The following is a 23,667-nucleotide window of genomic DNA, read 5'->3' on the forward strand; positions in this document are numbered from 1 at the left end:
TCAGAGCTGCTAAAACATGTGAAGGCGAGAGCTTCCTCTTTCCTCACAGCACCAACTAACCCAAAGAGGAGACAAAATCCAGTTACTAGGGAGAACTGGCAATACTTGCAGTGGGCAGCTTGCAGCACCTCTCGCAGTAGCACAGCTCTGGCTGCCAGCAAAGGGCATGACTGCAATGTGCGGTGGGGCCCCTGGGGGCCCATGGGGCTGTGCAGAATGATTAGCTTGGTACCGGGAACACAACAGCAGCAGTTTCCCAGTGCTACCCCTGGTTCACACACACTGAGCAGAGGTTATTTGGTTGAATGCTGTGCCACATCAGCACAGCTGTGTCACTACCAGCCTCAGTTGTGCTTGCAGCCTGCTGGAGGGTCTCTGTATCAAGCGCCCCAACACTTCCCAGTTTGGGGTTAGCCCACATGCTTATCTCTGCTATTAATGATAGAGGAAACACGCCCAAAGAGACTCGCCATTTCCTCTCATTCTATTTGATTTATGTTTTTTTCCTGAAAAACCGCAGTGAAAAAACCCCGTGTTTAATTCATTGGTGAGGACAGCGCAAAAATGGCTGTGCACATCTCTGCCTGGCCACGTACAAGTGAGAGCAAGAGCCTTGAATGCAGCTGAGCTTTGCTTGGCCTCTCCCTCACCACACCAGGGGTTATATATTTTTGTTTTATAGCGTGGTTCTGGGGCAGGGTCTGGGCCTGGGCACTGGGCACAGAAGCACCTCTGGGGCCCACCTCCATGACTTCCACCATTGCTCGTTAACCCCAGCAGTGATGAGGCAGACGTGGGTGCATCTCTGGCCAGGCATCGCCCTCCATTCTCCTTCAGAAGATATGCTTCAAGACAGGCCAGGGTTCACGCTTTGACTCTCCTTCCCCTCTCCTCAGTACCATTTTTTCGTTGTTATTACTTCATTGCAATTTTGAGCAGCAGGCCGAGGGGCCGCGCGGCAACTCCTTGTGCTCGAGAGCTGGAGTCATAACAGGTGGCAAGACCAGAGGCAGCCTGGCCTGGCACGCCGGTCGCCATGGAAACGGGCCAGAACTGCGAGGGATGAGCTCTGTCAGCAGCGGGGCGGAAGGCAGCCCCAGGCACATGGGGGCACTTGGGCGGCGGGTTGGGACGGGATGGCAGCGCCTTGGGATGAGATGGGTCCTCCGAGGGGCTCCGCCAAGGCAGGCCGCGTGCGGCTGAGCGCTGGGCTTGTGCTTCAAGAAGGGAGGTGTCGGAAAGGAAAACTGGGCCCCAGCTGCAGACAAAGGGTCTTGTAGATTTAAAAAGGAAAAAAAAAAAAAAAAAAAGCAAATCCACCCCTTTTTCTCTGTTGCAAAGCGCATTGACTTGATTCAGGCCTGCACGCAGGTTCCTGTGGTCTCTATTGTGCTCTGGAAATTTCTGTTGCAAACAGAGTAAATGACCTCATTCAAAGCCTTTCGAATTGAATTGAAAACCTCCAATGGACTTTATTGGTTTTGGATCAAGCCCAGAAGAAAAAGGTAAGAGCTGGACAAAATGTGTTAGGAAAAATCCCTTTGGGAACGCATTTATGTCTGATTGTAGCCAATTCACTGTAATCATTTAAATAAACAAGGCACAAGCCCCCACCCTGACCCTGAGGCACACGCTCTAGTCCTCCTCCTCCACCGCCTTTCCAGTCCTGTGGACAAGATACAAAATAGAGATGAAGTGCTAGCAAACCTGGATATACCACTTAAACCGTGGCTCAGTATCAAGCTGCTGTACCCACAGGCTGAAGAAATGTATGTGGCTGTGATTCAGTACTAAGGAGCAGAGAAACCAGTTTTTCTTTTCAGTGCTGTTTCCACCTACAAGTGTTTAAAGATCATTATCCAAATCATTAAAATAACTTCAGCTGGAAATCAGAAAATTGAGAAAATACACTGTTCTACTTATTTAGCTTTTGTTTGTTTTTAAGAGTGTCATTTAGAAGGAAACCTTTTGAAAATATTTGTGTTCTGAACTTTTGGGTTAAAAAAAGGGACAAGCATTGCTTCTTTTGCCTTCCATTCAGGGACAAGAATTGCCTTCCATTCAGGTTATTTATTCTGTGCAGCCATGAGAGCTAGAACCTGAGGCTCTTATCGTGTCACACAGCATCAGAAGAAAATAAAAATCCTAATTTCTTGATGTTATTTCACTAGAAGCAGCTTTTATCATTAAAACAGGAAAATAATTTCTAGATTCTTTGACTACTTTGAGGGAGAAGAAAGGAAGCTAGAATTCTGGCTAGACCACCTACCTGCAAAATCAAGAAGGCATAGAACTTATTTTAAATATTTAAACTCAGTCAATTTGTTTAGCATTTAAGGTTTTGTCTACAGAGCAAAGTTACTTTGTAATATACTACAACATTAATTTAATTTACAATACTTGTTTTGTAGGAAGACTCCTGTGAATGATGTTACTATATTTTAATAAGGAATTTATTCAACTTACCATTATATAGTTTGAAATTCACTTGATTAGGCTGAGAAGAAAAAAATCTATTTCAGAATAAGAGCAAGCCAAAGTTATTTGGAAATACTGACTTCATTTTCAGTCTGCATCCTATCTTCACATGAATCAGCTTACAGGTACAGTTAAACCATCATCTGACCAGTGCAGATCTTACTCAATGCATTTTAAAAAGGATTTTTAAAGCCAGTATACACTGCTTATTTGGGGGCAGATGTAGATGAAGACAGGGCCTTTGATGAAACAAGAAAGTGAGACCAAGTTGAAACTGCAAGAGGCGGTGATTTAAGTACCCCCCCTATGAGAACACCTTAGCTCAGGCAGTACTCCTCAAAGCTCCACAAAGCTTTTGATCTGTTGTAGCAGTTTGTAATGTAAAAGAAAATCAGAGGAGTTTTGTGTAAGCTAGGACGAGACCATAGTTGTTTTTCACGGCTTTGCTTTAAAACTCTTTCTGATTCTGGGTGAACGTTTTTCAGACAAAATCCTTGGCTGTAGTCACCTGATCAAAATGATTTAGCTAGCACACCTTGGTGAGTTACTTCTCATTAGCTGAGCTATCATGTGGCTTAAGCAAGCACCTTCTACTTTGTGATTAATGTGTGCAAAAAGTGTATACCTAGTTAATTACTCTGTCTCAGATGAAAACACATTAGTCCCTAGTAATTTACTTGCTTTCACTTGTGCATCCATTCCCATACTTTTGTAAATACTTTTATTGATAAAGGGGAGGGATTAGGGTTGGGCTTTTGGTGTATGATATGCTTCTCATGAATATTGTACATTGTATCTTTCTGTCTTTGCTTTGTTTCTTAATTTCCTCATCATTTGTGAACTACAGGAAAATTGAAGTAAAAACTAAGGACATACACAAAAAATCCTTTGAAAGTAAGAACTCTGCTTACTGTCATCTGCAAATCTTTTTATTCTTAAGCCTTCTGTTATTTAGCCTGAGGCTTAATTCGCTGTACAGTACTGATCAAGAAAATAAGCCTGAGTTAGGCTTCATTCCAGTTTTTGTACCCATTAGAATGAAAAAGCATTGGAGACATTGCCTGTACTGGTGTATTTGGCTGTGAAGATGCATCACTAAAGACAACATTGGTGTAACTTCAGGAATTTTAATCTGTGTACAACTTTTCAGGACTGACATCTCTTATCCGAGTCAGATGAGCCAGGTGCATATTATGAATGACAAGCAATAGATGAGCACATAGACACTGACATTAAAAATTAAATGAAAGTGGAAGACAAAAAAAAAAAAAAAAAGTAAGAGGAAGTGATTAAAAAGTGTGCTTTTCCCCTTGCCAGTAGTCTGGGAGAATCCCTTCAGCTTCATCACAGCCGATGAAAACCCTCCACGTGTGCCACACGCCGTAGATGAATTGGTCGGTGTACGTGTTTTCATGAGTTCCCCTGTCCCATTTCCAGTTCGACTGTTAGTGGGTCTTAGGTTCGTGAGCTGCGTTGGAAAATTTAAGTCAGTATATGTTGCACATTAAACCAGTTATGTGATCCTACACCATGTAGAAGTAGAGCTCTTTGCTTAGTACACTGGCAGGCACCTTGAATGGTTGTTTTTATTTGTGGCCTCACCACAGAATTCTTGTGCTTTTGAGGAAGCCAGCTAATGACCCTACTACCAGGTCTTTCCAGCTGTAAAATGCCATGGTGCCTCTTCACCATGAAATTTAATTAGGGCGCAGTAATACTTTGGCTAGATGGCAAAAGGCACTTTGGACTTCACTGAGGGTTAATATTAGGTTCCTAGTAGCTGCAAGGTGCTTTAAGAAACTCGCATGAAAAGTGAAGTAATAAGGAACAAAAAATCACTGGATGCTGGGCTTGCTGAGCTTGTATTGCATTTGACCTGTTTGTAGATGCAGCAAAATATACAGAAATAATGACTTAACTTTTTCAGAGTGAGGCTGCAGTGGGAAAAATAAATGTGAGAGAGATCTGCTTTTTATAAAAAAATAAAATAAAAAAAGTACAAGTAACAACTTTATGACCATTTTGTTACAGCTCTTAAAATGAGTGTGTGTGCTAGGCTTCCACCTGGTTGCAGTTCTTTTCTGCTTATCTTGCATTCGCGTATTAAATGCCTCTCTGCTAACTGGCAGGATGCTAACCTAACAGTGGGAGCTTATGGCTGGTTTTGGGAGAACCAAGGATCTGCTGACCACCGTTTCAGAGCAAAACCCATTGTTTAGTAAATACATCAGGGACTTGATGATCATGTAGGAAGATAATGCTGTATTTGCAGTGCTATGGTTTTATTTATTTATTTATTTTTATTTTTCTTCTTAATTTCACCTTACTTGCAATCTTTCAGCTACCAATCTTCAAAAAGCTCAAATAATCAACAGCTGGAAGGGAATGAGTAACTAGATGCACCCAAACCAGAAAAAAACGATGGAACTCAGAGGAAATTTTAATTTTAACTGTATGTCTTGGACTGCTACCAGAAGCCCTTTAGAATGTCATTGTTCTGTGGGGGAAATTTGGATGTGGACAAAAAGATCATTAATAAAGGCTGTCAAAACATCTGTTAAAAATCTGCAAGTTACAAAATATGCATTAAAAGGATAATTAAATATAGATGACACAGTTTAAAGGTCTTCATTTTCTAGTTTGTAGCAATCCACATGGGGTAGGCTTAGGCCAGGTATACCGTTGGAATTTTTATTTTTAATTTAAAAAAGGAAAAACCAAGACCAACCATTTCCCTCATTTCCCTCACCCTTTCATGGTTCCTGGTCAGACTATGGAGGAACAAGAAGTTTTCTCTCTCTGGAAAGCAAAGGAAGAAAATGACAGTTGTGAGGAAAAAAAAGAAAAAAGAAAAAAAAAAAGTGATGGTCTGCTCAACTAGAGATGCTGAAGACTTCTGTCCATTTCTCCCTTCTAGAGGAAAAGCCTCCCCTTGTACTTGAGCCCCAGTGTGTGCCTGCTCTTTTCCAATATTCCTAGGTGGAAAACAAGAACCTAGCCTCCCTCCTTTTTTAGAAAATATGTGAAATAAAACGAGTGAGGGTGCCTCTCCCTCCATCTCCCTGCTGTAGGTTTCTGAGTTTTGGGGAACATGCTTTTCCTTTCTGAAGTTGTGCTTTGTGTGTTTGCATTTATGGCTGCTGTCTGAAAAAGCAGGCTTGGCTTACCAACAGCTTAGGCCTGATTCTGCATTAGGGTATGTTTATATGCTTGTGTGTATTATGAATTCCCTGAACTGCACAGGGATCTCTGGCAGCATGTCCTGGTGAGGGACCAGCTCGGCTGCATTGTAAGGGAAATGGTGAAGTGCATTTCAGGTGAAATAGCTACAGCATACAGTGTACTTAAGATGGAGGTGATTTATACAGCCCAATTCTTGTTTTAATTGACAACATTTTGTGTGGCCTGCAAACTCACCCAGTTAGCATTATATCAAAGAGAAGTGGGAAATATCTGAACTGAATGCTCTTTAAGTAAATCTGATTTCTAACCCGACTGCAGCCCAGAAAGGACCAGACGGGGTCATCATTCCCAATAACTACTGTGACTTCTGCCTCGGAGGCTCCAATATGAACAAAAAAAGTGGCCGGCCTGAGGAACTTGTATCGTGCTCAGACTGTGGGCGCTCTGGTAGGTGACTCCTTCTTGCAACTTTCTTGTACAAAAGCATTTGTGTGTTTTCATTTTTTCTCCTCCTGAAAATTTTGAAGAAAGGCAGCACATTTGGGAGGGAATAGGACGTGAGGTCTTACCTCTTGCCTGTATTTGTGGGAATGGATGATTGGGAAATTTTCTGTTGTAAAACCCATTGTTGGATTCACAATTTTAAGCTAATGGGGTTCTTACGAAATAACGAAGTTTTAATGTATTTATTGGCTTCTGTGAACATTGGTACATGTACTAGTTGTTCTTTAAATGGAAGGAGAAAATCCTATGACAATGTTAAAGAATGGGCTCTGTCTTCAAATGCTGCAATTACAACTATAAATTACTTACAAGATTTATGAAAGTTGCATGACAAGCATTTCCATTGATTACACATTTCATGCATTTCTTCATCCAAAAAAGAAAGAGGGAGGAAATTACAGGGTAGAGATGGGGGTAGCTGTCAAGAATTATCCTCTTACAAGATGACTATCATTAATTTTGTTTAAAGAGGTTTTTATTTCTCCATTTTCTCCTCTTCTCTCTTTTTAAATGTAGGCAGTTGTGTCTTTCCCATTTCTAGTTGTCTTTATTTCTGGACAGTTCTCTTCTCTTCTCTTCTCTTCTCTTCTCTTCTCTTCTCTTCTCTTCTCTTCTCTTCTCTTCTCTTCTCTTCTCTTCTCTTCTCTTCTCTTCTCTTCTCTTCTCTTCTCTTCTCTTCTCTTCTCTTCTCTTCTCTTCTCTTCTCTTCTCTTCTCTTCTCTTCTCTTCTCTTCTCTTTCACTTTCCTTCTCTCTTTCTCTCTCTTTCTCTCCCTCCCTCCCTCCCTCCCTCCCTCCCTCCCTCCCTCCCTCCCTCCCTCCCTCCCTCCCTCCCTTCCTTCCTTCCTTCCTTCCTTCCTTCCTTCCTTCCTTCCTTCCTTCCTTCCCTCCCTCCCTCCCTCCCTCCCTCCCTCCCTCCCTCCCTCTCCCCTTTTGTTCTCTTGTTCTCTTTCTCTCTCTCTTTTCTTTTTTCTTTTCTTTTCTTTTCTTTTCTTTTCTTTTCTTTTCTTTTCTTTTCTTTTCTTTTCTTTTCTTTTCTTTTCTTTTCTTTTCTTTTCTTTTCTTTTCTTTTCTTTTTTCTTTTCTTTTCTTTTCTTTTCTTTTCTTTTCTTTTCTTTTCTTTTCTTTTCTTTTCTTTTCTTTTCTTTTCTTTTCTTTTCTTTTCTTTTCTTTTCTTTTCTTTTCTTTTCTTTTCTTTTCTTTTCTTTTCTTTTCTTTTTTTTATTTTTTTTTTGAATTTTTGTCCCAGCTGAGCAGCTACTCAGAGTTTGTGTGGGAGGTGGTGGCAATGGTAGAGGGAATGGGAGACCTCTAACAACTGCATATTCCAGCTTTGGTCCAAGTTTCCAGTTGTGATATTTCTGGACAGTGGTGATACTAGTGGTGATAAGACCATAAAATGTAAATTTGAAAACCAAAGAGACCTTGAAATTCAGTATTGCTGCTGCTGCTTCTGTTCTGTGGTCACTGGAGGATGTTTGTTGCGTGATGGCTGCAATGCTATGTGAAGTGTTCTCGTGATGAAGGAATGGCCTTCTCATATTCCTGCTGAGATTCATAGTGAACTTCTTACCAGATTCAGTGGGAGCAGGACTAGGCTCTCACTGACAAATTGCCTTCTGCAGTTGTTGTGACCTCTGAAGATATCCTGAAGTGATACTGACTGGTCACCAGAGGACCACTGGTGACCCCTTTGGTTTTCTCCAGGGGCATCCTTATGAATCCTGCATAGTCAGTGGCATGGACCTTTTAGTGTATATGCATTTGCTTCTTAATAACTAAAGGGGGAAGCTCATGTGGTCTGTGGTGCCATCTTGGAAGAGCATTCCTCTTCTCCTTGATTGCTGTAGTTCAATATAACTCATTTCAGCCTTGTCCTGATACGGCGCAGTGAGACAGATCCATATTTTTTGCTATTTAAACATTGCTATGGTGATTATATCAGAATGTAACACAAATACATTAAATCCCTTGATGGCTTAGTGTGATAGAACAAGTAGATCCGCATGTAACCTAAATTGTGCAAAATCAGTTCCATTAAATGCTATCCTTGTACAAATTCGGACCCACCTGGGTCATTCGTAAGGGTCTGCAATGGTGTGACTGATGTGTGATGGAAGCAATTAAGGTACAACCACACACTAATCTGTAAACTAAAACAATGAAAACTCTTTGGTGGCTGCCATCTTTCTCTTTCTTGATAATGGGCAACATTTTCATTATACTGAAAGAGAGGTCATGGAAATTATGTTATTTCTTCCCTTCACAAGACGAGTAATACCACATCCCTGTAAGGTGGTTCATCTACCAATTATTTTGTTATATCCATTTTATTTTTGTGAACAGGGTTTAATTCTTCGTTTCTCAAGCAATGCAGTGTACTTAACCACGCAGTTATATGGCTGATTGGTGTAGCTGGAGTGGGGACCAAACAGTCGGTTACTTAATATCATGTTAGTGTTTCCGAGTAATGAATCAGTTGTCCCCTACACACTGACCCTTTCGTTTTGCTGGGGCACAAGAAATATCTTTTTCTCTACCTTTATTGGAGAGGGATTCTGAAGGTTATGCTATTAATCACATAATGTGTTTGATTGAGGGAGAAAATAAACCTCAATTTCACAGATACCAGTACTTGACTTCTATTTTCAAGAGTCTTGTTGTTGTTGTTGACATTGATGTTCTGTGTGGAGAATTTCCTGTTGCATACTGAAAGTTGGATTAACGCACACTTTTGAACTTTTCAGTGTTCCCCAAGACAGGTCACTTCTCATCTTAGTTGTTTTAGTTATTGAATTGTGTCTGTTTGTTTGTTTGGGGTGTATTTTTAAAGGAGATGACATGAAATCGGAATAAAAGCATTTATTTAGTTTACTTCCACTTAGTTTTCAAAATGTATTTCATTTTTTCCATAGAAGAGGCTGTTTAGGATCAGGTGAAGGACAGGAATAAAAGTCCTGAGGCTGATGAGATGTCTAATGGGTTACATTTCTATAGCAGTAAATTTGTGACAGTTGATGCCAGTCTGAAGGACAGTCATTGTGCTTAGAAGCTCTAATGGTGTCTAATTACTTACACGGTCTAAAATTCTTTTTAAATTGATCTAAGTAATCACGAGAAAATATTTTAATGTCTTCTGAAGAGAGGAAAATATGATTAACCCTTTCGCTGCCATAGCTATGGGCACCTGTGTTATTTGTAGATATTTTTTTTCTTTGAAAGAGAAACTGACCCTTTTTTATTTTCTTACTGCAGTTCTACCAAGTTATGACGTTGAGGTGTGTGGGCACGTACAAGCACACACCTCTGAGCTCGATAGTCTGTATTGTTTAATAATAATGATGCTTAAAAAAATGATGATGATGATGCCTGTTGCTTAACCCATGTGCTGATATATTCATCATACATGTCAGCTCATTTGGGAAGAGAAGGCAGGAGGGACGAAGCAGCGCCAGCACGCACTACGGAGGACTTGTTCGGTTCCACGTCAGAAAGCGACACCTCGACCTTTCACGGCTTTGACGAGGACGATGCAGAAGAGCCTCTCTCAAGCCGAGGAGGTGGCTGTGGTGGCAGCTCTCCCTCTGCAGACAAAAAGGGCGGCTGCTAAAATAATTAAAAAGACGCACAAACTCTGAGCAATTTGCTGTCCATTTTACTACTAGAATTATTATTACCTTTTTCTCTCTTTTTTTTTTTTTTTTTAATTTTAGGTCCTTGGTTTTTGTTTTGTTTTATTTTGTTTTTGTTGTTGTTGTTGTTTTTCCCGTGGGGTGTACACTGAAAGCACAAGCGCTTAAAGCTCTTGACAACTACTTTGAAGAGACAGAAGGTTTTGATTTTCCTGGTTTTTTTTTTTTTTTTTTTCATTTTAGTTTGTTTTTCTCCCACCTCCCCTCCCTTCTCTTTCTCTCTGGAAACATAAAAGGTGGATTTAATATTTTTTTTTAATAGTGAGCAGAGTTGATTTTGTTGTCTTTTAATATATATATCAGCAAACCACAAAAAATACAGATGGGTTGGAGAGCATGAAAGAAAACCCAAATAGTTTTTTTTAATTATTATTATTTATATATTCTATATATTATTAGAAAAAAAAAAAAGATACTTTTTAAATAAAAATACAAAAAAAAAAACACAAAAAAGCAATGGATGTCTACTTGATGATAGAACTGTTTCTAGAGAACCACTGTGGGCGGACTCTATCCGAAGACAAGGAAACCCTTGGTGTGATGGCTTCTGCATTTTGCACTTACTGTACCATGTGGAGTTTGGCTCTTCTTGTACATCTGCTACACTTGTCTTTAACAGCTTGAAGACACAAGCAGCTCCATTGAAGACCATGACCTTGGGGAACACGTTTCCATCATCCGTCCTTTGGATACCTTTACACTCAATAGATCTCTTCCTTCCTGCACCCCTGCATCTTTTCCTCACTCCGCTCTACCTTTTTTTATTATTATTAAATTACTTTTCCTTCACCTTTCACTTCATGGATAGCAATTTCCAAGCATAGGGACGGCATATGAATGGCAAGTCATAGACATCAAAGACAAAACAGATGGAGGAGCAGAATCATGGAAGAAATGATATGGAAAAATACCTCACCTATACTTTTCTTTCCATTTTTAAATTTTAATTCACAGCATTTTTTTCTGTGTCGCCCAGATTTTTCTCTCTGTAGTGTCTTGTGAGACACTTTGTTTGCTTTTCAATAGCTTCTCTTGAAATAAACCAAAGCAATACTCATTAAAGTTCCATGGGCAATGGAGAAGAGTGACTCCCTTCCCAGCGACTTTCCCAGAAAGGAGGAAGCATGCAGCAGAATTCAAAAGGTATGTCCTAGCTGAAAAGTCTTTCACTGATTGTGAAATCTCTGTTCCCTGGATTTTCAAGAGACCCTTGAGTGAACTTTGTTGTAGGAGTAAATACTGTGGATTAAATTGTCTTATGAGTATGTGCCACATTCAAAATATGAGTATGTGCCTCTTATGAAACTTATTGAAGTTATGTGGGAGCAGGATCCAGCCTTGTTTACAGTCAGAAGTGAAGTCTATAAAAAGATTTAGTATGTAGGTTATGTTTTCCTGTCCTAATGCTGGTGAAAATACTCCTGGAGCAGAGACAAAATTAGGTTCTAAGGTTGTGTTTTTACTGATGCGTATAATGCCAACAAATAGGGTGAAATCATGACCCCATTTAAATCAAAGGCAAAGTAGACATTTATATGGGCAGTGTGTAGTTCTTCAATTGGAGATATTTGATTCCAGAATAAAAATCTCAGCCTTGTAATGAAGACTTTGGATACATATTGTTCTAATATGTGAATGAAGCCTGTCCAAACAGATTCCTCTTCTTTTTCTGGGCACAGTACTGTCTGTGAGAGTTCTTTCAACAATTTTTTCTTTCCATAAACCTTAAAAAAAAAAAGAGGATCCAGTCATAGAGCTTACCTCAAATTCTTTATTGACTTTAGGCCTAGAATAATCAGTGGCCAGATTCTGCTCTTAGGTACGTAGATGTAAATCCAGAATGATGCTACTGATGTTTAGATTACATTAATAATCTGCCCTCAGAATTAAGTGTGCTACAAAATGTTAGAAAATACCTCCATGTGTTTATAGTGTAGAATAGGGAATGTAAGAGTCATGTGCACCTGTGAGGAGAAAGCCTTGTTTGAGCTTTTTCCATATTGACAATCTTTTTCTGTTGCTGTTCTGTTCCTGCTGGTGTATTATAATCCATCAAGTGTCAAATCAATGATATTGTGACTTAACACTGTCAATAAGAAGTGTACTTTAACTGATGAAAACATTCATTCATTCCACAACCAGTCCTTTTTTCTCTGAAAGAATACAGCAGATTAATTCATAATATTTTGCCATTCTTCTGTATTTACCAAAAGCTCAAACTTCAGGTGGTTTCCAGGGGGGAGGCACAGGCATACAGGTATCTGCCAAAATCCCTGAGAGGACGTAGTTGGCTCATTTGTATCATCTTGTGTGTGTGTAGTTAAACATATATCAGAAATACATGTGCACAGCTACATACACACCTATAGACAATACAGACGTTAAAATGAAGAGCACAGCAGTCAAGATAGCAGACACTTCCTAACCAAGAATAGATGGAATCAGCACTTGCATGAATCTTATGTTGGCTCACTCATTTCATACTGACCTTACTGTAAGCAGAGTCATATCTTTAAAGTCCAGTGGATTTCCTCTAATTTTACATTACTGTAACTCAGAGCAGAATCTGGTCTAGAGATGCAGTCGTTCACAGTTTTCAAAGGAATACCATAAACCTGAAATCCTTTAGATTAAAAAAAAAAAAAAGTTCAAACTGATTGCTTCTTTTTCTCTGCCCTTCAATCCCTGCACTTACATCAATGTTACTAGTATTACATTCTCTCCCTTAATTTCTTTTTCCTTCTGTTGTTAGTCTGTGACATGGCCATGTGAACAATAGGAAAAATGGAAAGGGAGCAGTACATAGAAATGTGCCAAATGGAAAGCAAACAAGGAACATGATTTCTAGCATCTATCTTGCATCCATTTCTTGTGTTCATGTAGCAGTCATATCACACAGATGAGTTAAAGAGTTTTCATTTTGTACAGCCAAAGTATACTTAGGTGAAACAGACACTTGAATTATTAAAGAACTGAAGAGAGCTCAGTTTTCATGAGCTGAGGAACACCAAGTTTTGTTAATTTTATCTACTTTTTGCAGTCTGAGAGGTGGATGCTTACTACAGTTGGCACCAGGCAACTGCACGTGGCTACTGGTGCAGTGATGGCAGCACAGGGCTCAGCATTTGCTGACTGCTGTGTTTACTCAGCTTCTTGCACACTCTTGCAGCCCATTCTCAGCTCTGTGCTGCTGCACTGACTGTTGTCCTAGCAGCACCTGGGCTAGCTAGCTGAAATTTATCCAGATATATCTTTCTGAAGAACTTCAGTCACCGCAATAACTGCAGAATAGACATACTCTAAATATAATTTTAGACATACTCTAAATATATTTTTTTCCAAGTGGAGTCCTTACCATTGTCTTTTGTGAACCATGCCTAACACATTCTGGGCTCTTCTGGAATACAAACAATAATCAGATGCCCATAATTCATTAAATCTTGATTTAGTTTCACAAATGCAGTTAGTATAACAATGCATACAGTCTTAATCCTTTCGCAACCTAACCACCCATCTTTGTGACAACTGGGTAGCACAGTGCCCTCAGAAAGAAGCCACAGCTCACAGAGTGCATAAGGCTGCCAGCAGACATTTATTACAGATGGCATACAAAAGTACACATTACTGTTATTTATGCCATTAATGTGTATATGGACAGTCAAGCTAGTCCTGTAATGTGTAGTAATGTGTAAATGGACAGTTCAAGCTAGTCCTAAGGAAGGAAGGAAGGAAGCAAGGAAGGAAGGAAGGAAGGAAGGAAGGAAAAATAAATTTGTTGTTATGGAGAGCAGAGTGGTCTTTGAATTCCTCAGGATATCATATTAGACTGAGATAACCAACCTGAGGAGAAATCTACTTCTCACAGTTTAATCAAGTAGGCTGAGCAGTGGTACTGGCCATAGGAAGGCATTGATCACAAGGAGGAGGTGAAGATGTAGAGATGGAAGCTAAAAGTATACTTGTTTAAACTAGGTTGTAAAGCAGTGTTAACTGTGAATATCGAACGGAGAGCTGATGTGGAAATGAAATACTGTCAGGGTAGGCGCTGCTGGAGTGAAGACTGGGAACAGGGAAAGAAAGTTGGTCAGCTCATAAGTCAAAGATAAAGCAAAGGCAAGGGGCTGCTTGCATGAGACCCTCTCAGATGACAAGAAAATGGCACTGTTATGAGGTAGAACATACATAGGAGGAGGTTTCATAAATGCAGTGGGGAGGAAAAAAAAAGCAGGGAGGGGGCTGACACCAGCATAGCCGGGTCAGAAATGAGGAAACTGCACAGTGCCAATTGTATCCTCAAAGACACGTAAGTCCCAAACCAAACTAGGAAGGCATAAAGAAAGTGAATTCTATGTCATACCTGAAAAATAAAGTCATCTTTGAAATGAGAAAGAACTGTGATGCTCTGTATTCCTCAGCGATTTCAGCAGTTCAATGAGACCTGCTGTTCTGAGCTTTATAAGAAGGAGATCTTTGAAGGTACAGTCCTTCAACTAATCACAAGCCTGGCTCTTGCAGTCCACATCCAAAGACGTCCTTCTTATTAGAGGAAGGTTAGCACAAGTCTATCCGTAGATTCTCCTGAAACTTATATGCTCCCACACAAACCACATCCCAAAATAAAACCACTCCAATGTGGAATGTGAATAAAGGAAAGTTTCATCTCAGGTCCAAATTCAGGCTTACCCATGTTTGTTTAATCATGTGAGCTATGTTCTCTGGCCCCTTTCTACTGCTTCATACTAAAGGATCTTAGAAAAGGTACAGAATTTCCTGAGCCATCCTCTGCAAACTGATTCACAGATGGGAGCAGGTGGAAGTGAGGAAGTGACGTGCTGCTTGAGCAGCCGATTTGTGGGAAGAAAGGCTGTGTGCGCAGATCCTTTGCATATTCCATTCTGTGGTACTTAGAGGACATGTTAGCAGGGGCAGACCTTATCTCTTGCATAAAAACAGTTTAAAATTTTAAGCATGATGGTATTGAGAAGTTTTAAGAAAAGGGATTCTGACATTACAGACAATAAAGGGAGGCCACGAGGCATGTGGCAGAATAGGGTTGAAGATGGAATCTGTTTTACTTCACTTTGCATCTCTTCCCTCCACCCTGGTGCCCCCAGGTTTGTGGGTTTGTGGCTTGGATATTTATTTCTTGTATATGTAATATGCTTGGGATAACATTGCACATATGTGGTAAGGTCATGAATGATGAGGCTGGGCTGCTGAAACACGGTCCAGGGAGAACTTTGCCACTGGCTTCAGAAGGATTAGCACTGAGCTTTCTTAGCTATTGCTTTTATTGAATGAAACCTCCCTGTTAATACGCTTGCTAGTATGGTGTAGACAAGCTCTGAGACGGCCATTTGTTTCAACAGAATGTGTTATTAGAATCCCCTCCCCGCATTGTTTTGCCTTTGAGCTTTTACATTAGTTATTCATTTTGAGTTCCAGTGTGCCATTTTACAGTCCTCAGCTTAGGCTCTTGATTGAAGACAGAGACTCAGTTTGCTGCCTGCTGGTGCGTGGAGCAAACCAGAGCTGCACCCAGAGAGCCGCTGAGTCCAGGCTGTGCTGGGGCACCACAGCATTCTCCTGGCTGCCTTGCCTTTCTTTGGTTAATCCTTTTAATGATGTTTTGAGATGGATCCTGAAATTATGATTCAAATACCATCAAACTGTGGCGCTTTCAAAACCTGGATCCTCAGACAATTTGCCTCTTTCACATGGCAAGCAGTTTTACTGAATCGACTCCTCAAGCAAACATTGTATTGACCCCACTGGGAGTTGTCTCATTATAAAAACTGCAAAATCTGCCCAGTGTGTTTTGTGCTGCAGCATATGTAGATGTTTCCAATAAACACCCATTTTGTATTTTCTTCTATTTTTCTCTTATTTGTATAAAATGTGTCACTATGAGTATATGTAAAGTATGAGGCATATACATGTGTTCATGCTGGCATGGGGTTGTTTTGACAAACCCTCACAGTGCAGGAATGTAGCCAGGCTGAATTTTTGCTGACTGAGCCATTACAATAAACCCTACCAACCTTTGTTCTCTTTGCCAGATATTTACCAGGGTTGAAAAAGCCCAACCTGTATAAATACCATAGAGTACTGAAACTGGGTTGGAACTTTTTTCATGTTCCTGTCTGATTTCTCCATGAGTGTTGAGTTGCCAGCTTCAGAGGATGGAAGTTATAGTAACATTTAGAAAAAAATAAAAATAAAAAATCCACAGATGTTGCAATTTCAAGTTCTGATACCTCGTTAAGGGGTTGCATCCAGTTCATATCATTGAGTTATTCTTCCTGTCACTGGCAGCTTCTAAGATTTTGGACCTCCAAGTCATCCAGAACTGATACGAGAGGTGTGGGGAAGGTGTGGGGCAGGCCCTCCAATTTTGTGGGAATAAACATGAGTTTTTTTAAGCTCAGGAGCTTAGTGGTATACAACTTAGTCCATTCACGGATTAAATTAAATGCAAAATGCAAATTTTCACGTGTTTCCAGAAGTTATCACGTTGCTGCTGCCCCTGTGCATATGGTTCAGAATCCTAAAAACGTCTTCTGTGCAGTGCTGCATACACTCATGGCTCTGTTCAACTAATTAGCAATATAGCAGTGTAATCAGAGGAGGATTTCATAAGCAAAAATCTTAACCTCTAGTGAAGAGACAGCTATATAAGCTGAATGATGAAGGTTATTTAATGACGTTCACAGTAAGAAAGATTGACAGCATTTGGTGCCTTTCTTTCGGATGTGCTCCTTCATATCCCGTTTGTTTGCTTCATATTTACTTGTAGCTCCCCCAGTCAGTTGAAACTGAGTCTGTCGATCTATGTTTTCAAAGCACTAGAATGCAAACAGTGTTGGAAGGTTGGTTTGTGCTTTTTCTGTTTTATTCTGAGCACTTGCTTTTGTTGTCTGTTTGAGTTTGTTTAGTTCTACTTTCTATTGCCTTTCCCTCTGCAGTCAGCCCTGCCCTCATGGACTCCAGCATCCTTCAAGCAAGACATTTCAGAAGAAAGCCGAGAGAAGCCAGGATGCTTTGATACTTCTCCTTGCCCTGACCCTTCTGTACCTGTTTCATCTGGCACAGGAGCCTGGACTGCGGGAAGCCAGCTGCCAACTGTTCAGAGAAGTTCTGGGGATGCCCTAAGCTGGTGCAATACAAAGAATTTTTTTAAAGTCTTGATTTCACTTTCTTTTAAGCATGTGTATAAACCCAGGTCAAACTGGAATTGATCTACAGTAGAACTGACTGAAAAACAAACAAACTGAAAAAAGACTTAACTATTTTATTTATTTCAATATTTAAGAGAGAAAAGAAGTGCTGAAGTTGCACAGTATTTTTGTTTGAAATACATTTTACTTCAAATTTTAAATGCAATTTTGTGAAGACATGAAATTTTAAAAAGCACTTAATGTAAAATAAAGACTGAATATTTACTTTAAGGAAAAAAACTTTTTTTTAAATAACGAAAATAAAGATCAACTCTGCTCTCTCTCTTACTTTAAAGAAGCCATTCATACATGTGCTGGGTATCTTTGTTTTTTGCAAATTGGATGTGGTAAGTGAAGATTGTTCTGGTTTACTTTCTCCTTAATAATAACCTGTTAGATGCTTAAAACTTACTTTGCTGTATTTGTGTTAGGCACAAATCTGAACAAAAACTGTTGAAAGAGCAAAGATCAGGCTCAGTGGCTGGATTTTTTTGTTACCATATGTTTTGTCCAATTCAAAGGACTGTCTTCTCCCAGTAGGATTGATGTGTCTCTTCTGCACAGAAAAGCAGGTTTTCACTTGAGCAACTCTGTGAAATACCTCTGCTGAAAGAGGGCTTTGCAAAAAATGAAAACAACTCTGTTAATCCCCCTACCCCCCTTGTAATTCCTCAGCTGATTGTGAGTTGGTTGTAAGGAAAGTATCTAAGTGTTCAAATGCTCTTGCATGGAGCTTCCTGTTGGAGTCAAGGATGATGCTCTGTGTAGAAGCCTTGTGTATTTCATCCCGTTATTAAGAAGTAGTGGTCTTTGAAAAGTATAGAGATGCACCTGCATTTCAGCAGTGAGCAACAGGGGTTGCTCAGCAGGAGAAGAATGTGAGTTCCCACAGCTGCAGTCCTAAATTATCCGGTGAGGAACATTCACAACCCTCATTCTGGGTTGTTAGCCATCTTCTCAGTGAAACAAGTTCTGCTTCATGTGAGCACTGGGGGAGTTTGTTGGCTGCCAAATCTGCTCACAGCAGATAGTGTAGGACTGTTCTCTGTCATGTGTGGTGCAGGGTAGGAAGGATGCAAGATAGCCTTGTGTCTTAGGAGAAGGGTATTGGACTTGGCTCTGAGATTACCTATCCTCTGTGGCCAGGGGTACCTATTGGGATAGATCCAGTGTATAGTTAGAAAAAGTGTTTTTGTTAATGTGGATTATGTTGGCTTTTTGAGTGAAAAAAAGCAATGTCACAAAAAATTCATCCTGAGTAGGTGAAGCTGCCAGAGAGCCTGATCCTGCATCATGTTTCTTGTGCACCTAAATCTCAAACTCACCTCATTGAGAGATTTCCATGTGTCAGCAGTGGATTTTGTCCTATGCTCCCTCTCCCTTCTCCTGCTCCCTCCTGCATAAAGACATAGAGCCAAAAATAACCATATTAAATCTTTGGTAAACCTAAGTCCTGCTCCCACTAAGTCAAATGGCAAAATCCATGTCATAATCAGGCTCTTTAGCAGAATGGGTTTGCTTTGTTCATTTTGCTGATTTCCAGGCTTGCAGTGGTGAGCTGCCTCTAGAGGAAAAAAGAAATCAAATTTTATTTAATCAAAATATAACAAAACGCACAACTGTAATGAAGATTTACAAACTGTAGGGTCTGTATCCAGTTTGTGTAATATTCCTTTCAAATAAAAGTTCTGCTTCCAATGCCCCTACTGTATATTCCTCTGTAAATATTACATTATCAAACCGATTCCACAGGGTCTTTTTTAGTGCAAATAATCTTCTTTTAAAGAGATATTGTTGAATAACGTACTTGTACATATACTTTTCTAAGCTCTCCATTGTTTATAATACTCTCTTGAAGCTTAAAATAAAACTTCCTCCTCTATTGATTTTGTTTTTCTTTACCATTTTGTAAATTACGACTCTTGTCCCTGGATTTTGTTTTGTATTTCTTAATGAAGCTTGAAGTTAACCAAAACTTCTCTTCCTTTTTCTCACATACTTCCTTTTAACCCTAGAAATTGGTCCTGTTACTTGCTATAGTGAAGGCAGGCAGGAAATAAAATACTGCTTTTGTGTAGGACTCATTTTGGTAGTATATCCTGTGACTTGGTGGTAGTAGAAGATCTTCCTCAATGTGTTTGTGTTTTAATAACCTTCTTTATGAGATAAATAGAGTTGCAGTGAGGTAATTTAGACTCAAAGGTAGAGTCTAAATTATATGATGCTCTTTGTATGGATTTTAGTGACATCGCCTTATGGAGCCGCGACCCTACCTATGACTCTTCTAATCCAGTCACTGGAGTGACTGCCTGCCAGAGCCAAAGCTGTGGTTCCCTTTGCTGCATTTCACAGTGCAGGCATGAAACCTCCCTTTCCCTTTACACATCTAAGATTAGTAGTGTGGTTGTATAGGATGGGAAGAGAAGGAGGAAAGACTGTTTCAGATTAGATGCCCTCTTTTTGAGAAAAGCCATGTTTCCTCTTCCCTAATAGACCTGCTGTCATTTTTATGAAGTTCTGTTGTTTTTCCTCTGCCTTACCATTGATTGCTCTGCTACCAGTAGTGGCTATAGATGGGCCTTTTCATTTTGGCAGCTGCTTGCAAAAATAGCAGCAGGGATGTAGTTTTTAAGAGATCTTCTGATGTGGGTACAGAGCCTTTAGAGTAGTGGGGAATAAAAACACAGCAGATCAAACAACAAATAAGTCCTAAAGAACACAGCAGAAATGAATCCAATAAGGCAATATAGAAATTATAGTAAACCCCTAAGAATTGTCGAACATGAACTCCTACCTTCATGATTTGTAACATTTCTGTCTCAGAGTGTGTCTTTACAGCAGAGTTAGCTATTTCCTGTGAAGTTTTATTTTTCACATGTGTAATCTTACTTTCCATTAGCGTTTTGTCTCTTCACTCAGCTGGCCAGAACATGACTTGAAAACTTCACTGCCTACCTTCAGACCTTATCTTTACCTGTGCAAGGCCCTTTGCAGATTTACTGAAGGGAGGAGGAATCCAAAATGCATTTCTGCTACCCTTGCTGTCCCATCACTGTGGCTCTTGGAAACTTCTTTAGGATCTGGTAGAGCAGCTTGTGGGCTGCTCGCTGGCTTGTCCTGAGCCGTTCTGCAGCTAAAAAGGTCTTTCTTTCCTTTGCACAGTTTGGACGTGGGGGGCCAGAGACAGCTGAGGAGGTGGGATAAGGTGCCAGCTGTATTTCTGAGCCGTGCTGAGAAGGTAGCTGTGATGCTTCCTGAAGAGTGCATGCTGATGTTGCTAGTTTTAAAGCTGCTCCTAGCAACTTCCAGTTTCCTTTCTGTGATTTGCTCTCAGATATTCTTACAATAATCTAAACTGTATGCCTACAGAACTACTTTTCCAAAGGGACTTGATGGGGGCATGCAATCTTCCTGCCCTAAGGCAGTGTTGGTAGGGAGGATGTGTGGTGACAGATTCTGAGCCCCTGGCCATTGCTGCTTTTGTTCTTCTTCTAGCTCCTCTTGAGCTTTCTGCTGTGCTGCACAGGACAGAGAGACCCAGATGGAGGTTGGACTGAGGGCAGAGCTGGACAAATGGTGACAAATCAAAGAAAGGAAAGTTGAAAAAATGAAGGAAGGAAGCAGCTCATGGCATCAGAGCACTTTTCTTGTTCAATAGGTCATCTCCCACTCTTAACTCAGTTGTCACATTCATTGTTCTCGGTGTGATGGATACACAGAGCAGAGCTAAGCATTTCTGCTAAGGTAACCAGGAGTGAAAGGGTACATTGAAACTGGCCTTTATGGATGGCTGTCAACACCTTGTTTGGATGAATGGGATCCTTCCCACCACAGCGGAGCTATTGCTACAGGCTGTCAGACTCCACAGAACAACTCTGCATAGGTCTTACTTCAAATGTTTTTGTGCTTTTTGTTTATTTCCTCCCTCCCTCTCTCTCTCTCTCTCCCCATCTCTCCATAGGCCAGGAAATATAAATGTTATAAAGGAAAGTTTTAATTCTGCAGAAATTATCTGGACAGAAAAAAAATAGCACTGTTCTGTCATCCCCAGAGCTGATTTCTTTGTCATGCTGGCTAGGAAGTTGGCATATTTTCCTGTATGGAGAAGGGTTCTTGCTGGTGAGAATCAGGTGCGGCAGAAGGGGGAAGTAAAAGTGCTCACCAACCCTGCTGCAGCTGCTGGGTGTCCCCACAGCCATGGCCCCCTGGGATGAGGTTTAGCCGAAGGCTGACAAAGCCGAGAGCTGCAGTCCTGAGTTTTCTGAGTAAACTGACAATGGAATTGGCTTCTTTGCTTTGACCTGAGCTAGTACACTGCACTGGTTTCGGTGACATAGCCTTTTCAGTTCCCCATCCCACCCCTAGTGTTGAAGATGGATCAGTAGGACACCCACTACCTCATGCATAAACAAGAGCGCATACAAGCATTGACTTCTCAGCCCTCTGCTTTGGCTGAGCCTGTCAAAATTGTGGCCTGATGTGTTATAATCTTTGTTGTCCCTTGGAAATTGTTGTAAAATTGTATTTCCTTTGTTCCACCAAAGCTGGGCACTTGTAACAGTTTAGTTCTATCTTTGATTTTAATGAGTAAAGCTGAGAGCCATCCATCTGTGGCATCTTAATTTCATCAGTATATTTTTTAAAACCTGACTGCGTTTTTTTTTTGCTGTTTCAGTGTATGCTCTTGCTGTGTATCTAGAAAAAAAAGTATTATATCTGAACTTTTGTTCCTGTATTCAATAATTCTTCGTGATGCCATGATGTGTGCACCATGATGGGAGAAGCACGGCATTTACCTTTAAAAAGTACAGATTTCTGAAGTGTTTGTTGTTGCTGTCATTGCCACCCAGGATATAACTAGAAACAACTTTATTTGATGTTGTCTAAAATAGCTGTAGTAGCTCTGCATAGCCTACAAACCAAATATTTCAGTGTTATGGAAAAGGCAATATACTTTGAACACTGAAAGCTAGGTGGTGGGCTGAAGCTCTCAGAACTACTGCTACCTGCTGGAGAGAGGCAGCTGCTCTGGAGAGCTTGCAGAAGGGTTTGTCCTCTTTGGGAGCCCAGCTGATCCATCTTGAACAGGAACAGGTGTAACTTCCCTTTAATGTCTTATGCTGAGTGTTTTTCTTCAAAGAGTGACATTTTGTTTCTCAGTGCTGTTAATCTTCCAACACAAATTCTCAGTAAGACCTTCTAGTTTATCTCCAGAACTGCACAATTATTAAGAGTCATTCTTCACTTGGGCTGAAGTCCCTTCTTATTACAGTTCTTCAGTCTTTGCTGTTAGTGGCCTGGTGTTGGGGATGCTCATTGTGGGTTGCAGGAAGAGAAAGAGCATGACCAAATCTTTCAGATACAGCCATCTTGTTTTTAATCAGAGCAGAAATTTTAAATAATGCTGGAGTGAGTTTTGTCAAGCATTGCTGAAGACTTAACTTACTAATTTAGATTTCTTTCATGTACCAACAGCCATTAACTCCTTCTTATGATGAATTCAGGGGCCAGTACCGAAGCCAACTCTCAAGTTGAGAGGAAATCCCTAGATGGGAAGCAGCTGGAAGCTATGCTGTCACTGGAGGGGTACTTTTATTTTAGCATAAGACAGCCTTAGCTTTCCAGTTCATGTAGCACATTGTATGGTGGAATTTACATAGGGTGTTTTTGAGCCTATGTTTGAGAAATTCACTTTCCACTGTTGGTGCAAATCATGGTTGCTTCACATCAGTGCTCTGCTGGGAGTGGCTTAAATCTGTTAACCTGCACTACAGTCTTTCCAGCCCTTTCCTCAGGCTCAACAACTCATTTTAGCATGCAGTGGATTCTGCAACTGTGTCTTGGCTCAGAAGCCTCGTCCATTGCTGGGATACCTGGGCTTGGGCTTCTTAAAGAAGGTCCCAGCTCTTCTCAGGAAGACACGCAGGGACTCGGCTGGCATCTCTGAATATGCCCATCAGCCTGGAGGCTTAGGAGAGTTATTAACTATCTACAACCACTCTCTGGGTTCAATTCAGATTGCTGTTGTACTCTTCAGCCATCTAGATGGTTCAGAGCCTTAGTGTTCCTTCACCTGGAGAAGAGGATCTTCCCTGGGCTAGGGAGCTTCAGTTCCCTTGCAAGGCCAGGTCAGCCTCTTCCTTATTCAGCTCACCAAGACCACATTCTCACTTCTGTTAAGGATGAGATTTTACAGGTATTTACAGATGTGATAGAAGAAAATGTAGGGGAATCTCCTAATGATGTATACACCCATTAGATTCCTCTGTGATTGTTTAGGAGCTTGCACCTGGATTTATGTTGAAAAGAGCTAGTCCTGATTAGGCTCAGTGCAGCTGTCACTGAGAATTGCCAGGGAGCTCTTGGGTAAGTGGATGCCACCTCGTAGTGAATGTTGCAGGTGATGAACGCCCTCAGTAGCTGTGAAAGGTGCCCAGGTCAGACCAGCAATGCAGGAGAGGACTTCCCAGCCCCCTTGCCAGAATCACCAAGCAGCAGTCCTGCTAGCCAGCACAGCAGCCAGCTCAGAGCAGGGGCAGAGGACTGAACAGATCCCAGTAGTACAGTGGAAGATCATTTTCTGGCATTAAATAG

The 23,667-nt window shown here is 40.7% G+C and overlaps 1 protein-coding gene across 7 annotated transcripts in view; it reads left to right on the top strand.

Annotated features, from left to right (window-relative positions):
* Positions 1-23,667, top strand: part of DPF3 (double PHD fingers 3) — a 160,319-nt gene that overhangs the window by 123,056 nt on the left and 13,596 nt on the right. For 4 of the 7 annotated variants that reach the window (XM_032188884.1, XM_032188886.1, XM_032188885.1 and 1 more), the window contains one exon: positions 5,980-6,108. In XM_032188884.1, the coding sequence (XP_032044775.1) occupies positions 5,980-6,108 (129 nt within the window). Of the gene's footprint in view, positions 1-5,979; positions 6,109-9,577; positions 9,818-23,667 lie in introns of those variants that run through there. The other 3 variants (XM_032188888.1, XM_032188890.1, XM_032188891.1) reach the window with 1 other exon arrangement.

This window comes from Aythya fuligula, chromosome 5 (genome assembly GCF_009819795.1).
Source record: "Aythya fuligula isolate bAytFul2 chromosome 5, bAytFul2.pri, whole genome shotgun sequence".
NCBI lineage: Eukaryota > Metazoa > Chordata > Aves > Anseriformes > Anatidae > Aythya > Aythya fuligula.